General features: G+C 46.3%; 1 protein-coding gene and 1 long non-coding RNA gene across 2 annotated transcripts in view; one reads left to right on the plus strand and one right to left on the minus strand.

Moving 5' to 3' along the window:
* The window catches only part of DPPA4 (developmental pluripotency associated 4), a 9,348-nt gene extending 4,919 nt beyond the window's left edge, over positions 1-4,429 (minus strand). The window contains 4 exon segments of the mRNA XM_011932755.1: positions 442-492; positions 579-739; positions 2,568-2,691; positions 4,388-4,429. Of these exon segments, the coding sequence (XP_011788145.1) occupies positions 442-492; positions 579-739; positions 2,568-2,691; positions 4,388-4,411 (360 nt within the window). The 5' untranslated portion in view covers positions 4,412-4,429.
* Positions 4,430-4,728: 299 nt separating this feature from the next.
* LOC105505065 overlaps positions 4,729-6,557 on the plus strand; it is a 71,098-nt gene continuing 69,269 nt past the window's right edge. The window contains exon 1 of the long non-coding RNA XR_001000693.1: positions 4,729-4,873. This is a non-coding gene — a long non-coding RNA (uncharacterized LOC105505065). The remainder of the gene's footprint in view (positions 4,874-6,557) is intronic.

Raw genomic sequence — 6,557 nt, forward strand, 5'->3', positions numbered from 1 at the left:
CACACCTGTAATCCCAGCACTTTGGGAGGCCGAGGTGGGCAGACCACGAGGTCAGGAGTTCAAGACCAGCCTGACGAAAACAGTGAAACCCCACCTCTACTAAAAATACAAAAAATTAGCTGGGCGTGGTGGCGGGCGCTTGTAATCTCAGCTACTTGGGAGGCTGAGGTAGGAGAATTGCTTGAATTCGGGAGGTGGAGGTTGCAGTGAGCTGAGGTGGTGCCACAGCACTCCAGTCCGGGTGACAGTGCGAGAGTCCATCTCAAAAAAAAAAAAAGGGAAGTAGGCATGGAAAATACTTTGGGAAAGAACATGGTAAGTTCTTTCTTAGAACTAGGGGTGGAGGGACAAGCGGAGGCTAAGACAGTTCCTTTACTCACTTTTGAAGCTACAATAGGTAATTAGGATAAGCACTGAAACATACATCCTTTAAAAAGTTACCTTTTGATTTGGGTAGGCAAAGGCACACAGGCGCTTATATGCATCCAATTTCTAAGACAACAGAAAACTGAGTTAGTAAGGCAAGTAAGGTTCCTACCCTTCCTCCCAGCAGTACCATCCCCAGCCTAGGCCCTCACCTGGCCTTTGGAGCTCAGCTTCAATTGCTGGCACCAGGCCCGCAGAATGTCCCGGTGAATCAGATTAACAGGTGGCAGTTTAGAGGGTAATGGAGGGATTGGTATCTTCTTCTGAGGTCTGGGGTTGTCACTGTACTCTGCCTTCTTCTTAGGACAGAGCACTGAAGGAGAATGGAATCAAATTAGTAGTAATTAACTTTGTGTACCTTTTCAGAATTTCAAAAGTAAAATCACTTTTTTTTTTTTTTTTGGGAGAGAGAGTCTTGCTTTGTCGCCCGGCTGGAGTGCAGTGGCGCAATCTTGGCTCCCTGTAACCTCCGCCTCCTGGGTTCAAGCGATTCTCCTGCCTCAGCCTCCTGAGTAGCTGGCTGCCCACCACCATGCCCGGCTAAATTTTTTTCTATTTTTAGTGGAGGTGAAGTTTCACCATGTTGGCCAAGCTGGTCTCCAACTCCTGAACTTGTGATCTGCCTACCTAGGCCTTCCAAAGTGCTGGGATTACAGGCCTAAGCCACCGCGCCCAGCCTAAAATCAGTTTTAGTTATTAATAGTTCAATCACTCTCAAACTTAGGACTTACCACTTCTAAATCCCAGTTTTATTCCTAGATCTCCCCACTACTCAAGTACACGTGCTCCTTTGTGAACCCTTTAATCGACAGAACCCAGGTGGTGGCACCAGAGATGGCACTTCCATCCCAGGGGAATTACCGCTGTCTTAGACTTGATACCATACTCAGTGGTGTCCTCTATCCACAAAGCAAACACAACACCTGACAATGCTACACAGGCAACCACTAATATCCCTAATTCTGCCAGCCCACCCTAGTCAGGGCAGCACTCTGGTTTCATAGCAGGTATGCTTCCTTAGCTGTACTGTTTCTGTTCATCCTGGTTCTGCACCTAACATACCTTGTCTTCATTCAGTAAAGATATTTGGCCAGGCGCAGTGGCTCACACTGTAATCCCAGGACTCTGGGAGGCCGAGGTGGGGGGATAACCTGAGGTCAGGAGTTTGAGACCAGCATGGCCAACATGGTGAAATGCCGTCTCTACTTAAAAAAAAAAAAAATTCGCTGGGCGTGATGGCACATGCCTGTAATCCCAGTTACTTGGGAGGCTGAGGCTGGATAACTGTTTGAACCCGGGAAGCAGAGGTTTTAGTGGGCCAGGATCGTGCCAAAAAAATGTCTAAGGCTGGGTCTGGTGGCTCGCACCTGTAACCCCAGCACTTTAGGAGGCCAAGGCAGATGGGTCACTTGAGGCCAAGAGTTCACAACCAGCCTGGGCAATATGGTAAAACCCCGTCTCTACTAAAAATACAAAAATCAGCCAGGCATGGTGGCACATGCCTGCAATCCTAGCTAACTTGGGAGGCTAAGACAGGACAATCGCTTGAACCAGGGAGGCAGAGGTTGCAGGGAACTGAGACGGTGCCACCACACTCCAGCCTGGATGACAGAGCAACACCCTGTCTTGGTGTCTCAAAAAAAAAGACACAGCCTGTAATGACACTTACAGTTAGTAGGGTTTACTCTGTACATATTACTTCTTAGGCATAGTCTAAGTACTTCACTTAATTATTCTATGTAAATTTTAACACTCCATTCCCACACCCGAATAAAGGTAGATATTGTTGAAACTTATTTTTAGAATAGGAAGTCCAGTTTCAAGAATGGGTCTTCAAATTTACAGCTGTCTGTTCCCAAATCATTGCACATTAAAATTCTTAACTCCAAGTAGCAAGTGAAGGAAAAAATGATCAACAGAACCAAATAGGCTGTGGAGGTCTGAAGATAGGAAGGGATCGGTTAGGGCAATGGTGACCGAAAGATGCTTCAGGAAGGTGCAATTTAAGCTAGACTTCCACGAATTGTAGGATTTGCACAATATATGATGGAAATTTCTTCCCTGGCTTTTTTTGTTCAGAAAACTTCCTCTGGCTTCTAAGACCTGAGAAAGTGGGATTTGAGGATTTGAAGACCTCTTACCTTTATTGCCTTTGACAGACATTTTTTCTTTGGTTCCCTTTGCTGATGTTCCTGGCAAAGCAATCATGTTTGGTTGATCAGAAGCCTGCTGATTCTCTTCCCTCGACTTCTCTGTGGAGGTCTACTGGGAACAGAGGAGCTGGTCAGTCATTCCTCTCGTGTCCAAACCACACATACACTACCTGCCTCAAGATAACTCGCTTCTAAGGCACCAAGGCAGTCAGTCACTGGGCTCCACTGGCAGTGTGGATTCTCCTCTGGGTATCATCTTAATGCACAGTGTCATGCAGGCCAGGCGTGGTGGCTCACGCCTATCATCCAAGTGCTTTAGGAGGCCAAGGCAAGAGGATCGCTTGAGTCCAGTAATTAGATACCAGCCTGAGCAACAACAAGTGAAACCTTGCCTCTACAAAAAGCAGACAAGATTAGCTGAGCATGGTGGTACGTGCCTGTAGCCCAAGCTACTCAAGAGACTGAGGTAGGAGAATCACTTGAGCCAGGGAGGTAGGTAGAGGCTGCACTGCTGCACTCCAACCTGGGTGACAGAATGAGACTGTCTCAATAAAAAAAAAAAAAAAAAGAAAGAAAGGCCCTTGCCGGGCGCGGTGGCTCAAGCCTGTAATCCCAGCACTTTGAGAGGCCGAGACGGGCGGATCACGAGGTCAGGAGATCGAGACCATCCTGGCTAACACGGTGAAACCCCGTCTCTACTAAAAAATACAAAAAATTAGCCGGGCGAGGTGGCGGGCGCCTGTAGTCCCAGCTACTCAGGAGGCTGAGGCAGGAGAATGGCGTAAACCCGGGAGGCAGAGCTTGCAGTGAGCTGAGATCCGGCCACTGCACTCCAGCCTGGGAGACAGAGCGGGACTCCGTCTCAAAAAAAAAGAAAAGAAAAAGAAAGAAAGGCCCTTAACTCACCTACTGTATTCCATCATCTCTCTCACCTGGAAGAATTTTTTCCCCCAATCCTTCATTCTTGACCGCTTCCACATAAATTACTGTCTAACACTGTTGGCAGTTGACACTATGAAGTTTACATCCTTTCAGTGGTTTATTGCTCTCAGCATAAAAATAATTGTCTTTAACATTACCTACCAGACTCTTACCTCCTATTTCACACTGCTCTCCCTACCCAAGCTCCAACCACGTAATTCCTTTCCTTTCCAAAGTTGTTACAAATTTTTTTTTGTTTTGTAGAGATGAGGTGTTGGAATTAAAGGCGTGAGCCACCGCGCCCAAGGGCTTCCTATATTCTTTTTATTTGAGAGAAGTCTCGCTCTGTCGTCCAGGCTGGAGCGCAGTGGCACAATCTGGGGGTGCAATGGCGCGATCTCGGCTCACCACAACCTCCGCCTCCCGGGTTCAAGCGATTCTCCTGCTTCAGCCTCCCGAGTAGCTGGGATTACAGGTGTGCGTCACCACACCCAGCTAATTTTGTATTTTTAGTAGAGACGGGGTTTCTCCATGGTGGTCAGGCTGGTTTCGAACTCCCGACCTCAGGTGATCCCTCCGCCTCGGCCGCCCAAAGTGCTGGAATTACAGGCGTGAACCACCGCGCCCGGCCTCTTTTTTTCCCCCTATCTTTTGACACCTTCAACCTCCTCAACTAACCCTAGAAAACCTCATTTCTTGTCTCCTCACTCCAATATACCAGGTTGCAATCATGTTCTTGGGCTTTACTCTTAAAAAAAAAAAAAAAGCCAAGAGGAGAAAATTCGAAGGCACATTCTTTTCTCCTCAAAAGAAAAATCAAGAGTGCCCAGGGAAGACAGAAACACGAAGACAAAGACAGAAAACAAATCCACTAAAACTGTACTGACCTCCTTGCCTTTCGCCTTCTCCATACTTGTAGAAGCGGAGCCTCGCAAATGCTTCCAAAATGGCCCCAGCCCTAAGATTGCTGTTTGCAAAGTCTCCTCCCACTTCCTGCCGCCAGAAGACCCTTTTTCTCCCCTCCTCACCGCTTCTTTTCTTCTCCCCGTCTGTTCCCTCCCCCACAATTTGTAAATGCTAAAATTGCATTCTTTCTTATTCATGGGGTGACCTTTGTCTGGGTTGAATTACTAATACCATTCCTGGCCCTTTTCTGTGCACTTTAAATGTAATTATCCAAAGTATGGTTCCGGAGACTTTGGGAGATTCAGGACGATTCTACGGGGAGAAAAAAAAAAAAATGTGGCCAGAGACTTGAGCAGGATATGTGAAGGGATTTAATAAGGGGACTTGTGTAAACAGTAGACTTCAGGGACCAGACTGGCGGCTTGAAGAAAGCTATTTTCTTGTACCAAATACATTCCATTTCCTAAGTTACTCAATCAACTAGAACTCCAGGTTTCTCTGTACTAATACCAAGCATCATTTCATCTGCCAACGAACTAATAATAGTAGCTCTTAAAGTCCATAGAGTATTTGTTATTTATTTATTTTGTAGAGGGCAAGTTGGGTGTGGGTGGGGATCTCACTATTTTGACCAGGCTGGTCTCGAACTCCTGCCCTCAAGTGATTCTCCAGCCTTGTCCTCCCAAAGTGTTGGGATTACAGGCGTGAGCCACCACTCCCAGCCCAAGTATTTTTTTATATCTCAAATTGAGGGTTTAAAACTCAGTCATTATTGTTCCCCATTTTATATATGACTAAAGTTTGGTATAAAATTTTATTGGTAACTTTTCCAATAGCACAGTAAGTGAACCCCTAACCTACTGACTCCCAAAGAAGTTCAAGTTTTTCTCCTTAAAATAATTTGAAAAATTCTTCCTCAGATCAATGCTCCCTGTCAGGTTGTCAAGAGATGTGAAGTGAAGGAAGCAGTGGCTGTGCGACTGAAATCCTCCCTTGTCAGGGTCCAAAGTCTCCTTCATTCTTTGGTTTACTTTGTTGTATTTTTTTCCTACATCTCATCGCTTGTCCTAAAATGATAAATAAGAGACCATCTTTAATCCAAATGGCGTTAGTAATCTGCTCACAGGCTAGAAATCCACGGACAGAGAAAGTAAGTAAACAGAGCCAAGGAATGGAGAAGGAAGTGCAGGTTGTGGACTGGGCAACCCCCAAGGCGGCAAAGAGGAAACCAGGTGAGTTGAGGTCATCTGGGAGTTATTAGGGCTTTGATTCAACAATTCTTTACCACAGCCTTTGATAACCACCAGTACGACCTACTAGTTAAGGTTTGTGTATAGAGTGTATAATTGAATCATCTTTCTTTTCTCAGTGTAATTGAATGTAATGTGGTGGCTCACGCCTGTAATCCCAGCACTTTGGGCGGCTGAGGTGGGCAGGTCACTTGAGTTCAAGAGTTTGAGACCAGCCTGGCCAACAATGCAGAACCCCTTCTCTACTAAAAATACAAAAAATTAGCTGGGCGTGGTGGCGGGCGCTTGTAATCTCAGCTACTTGGGAGGCTGAGGTAGGAGAATTGCTTGAATTCGGGAGGTGGAGGTTGCAGTGAGCTGAGGTGGTGCCACAGCACTCCAGTCCGGGTGACAGTGCGAGAGTCCATCTCAAAAAAAAAAAAAGGGAAGTAGGCATGGAAAATACTTTGGGAAAGAACATGGTAAGTTCTTTCTTAGAACTAGGGGTGGAGGGACAAGCGGAGGCTAAGACAGTTCCTTTACTCACTTTTGAAGCTACAATAGGTAATTAGGATAAGCACTGAAACATACATCCTTTAAAAAGTTACCTTTTGATTTGGGTAGGCAAAGGCACACAGGCGCTTATATGCATCCAATTTCTAAGACAACAGAAAACTGAGTTAGTAAGGCAAGTAAGGTTCCTACCCTTCCTCCCAGCAGTACCATCCCCAGCCTAGGCCCTCACCTGGCCTTTGGAGCTCAGCTTCAATTGCTGGCACCAGGCCCGCAGAATGTCCCGGTGAATCAGATTAACAGGTGGCAGTTTAGAGGGTAATGGAGGGATTGGTATCTTCTTCTGAGGTCTGGGGTTGTCACTGTACTCTGCCTTCTTCTTAGGACAGAGCACTGAAGGAGAATGGAA

The sequence above is a fragment of the Colobus angolensis genome, unplaced genomic scaffold (genome assembly GCF_000951035.1).
Source record: "Colobus angolensis palliatus isolate OR3802 unplaced genomic scaffold, Cang.pa_1.0 Scaffold98, whole genome shotgun sequence".
Lineage (NCBI taxonomy): Eukaryota > Metazoa > Chordata > Mammalia > Primates > Cercopithecidae > Colobus > Colobus angolensis.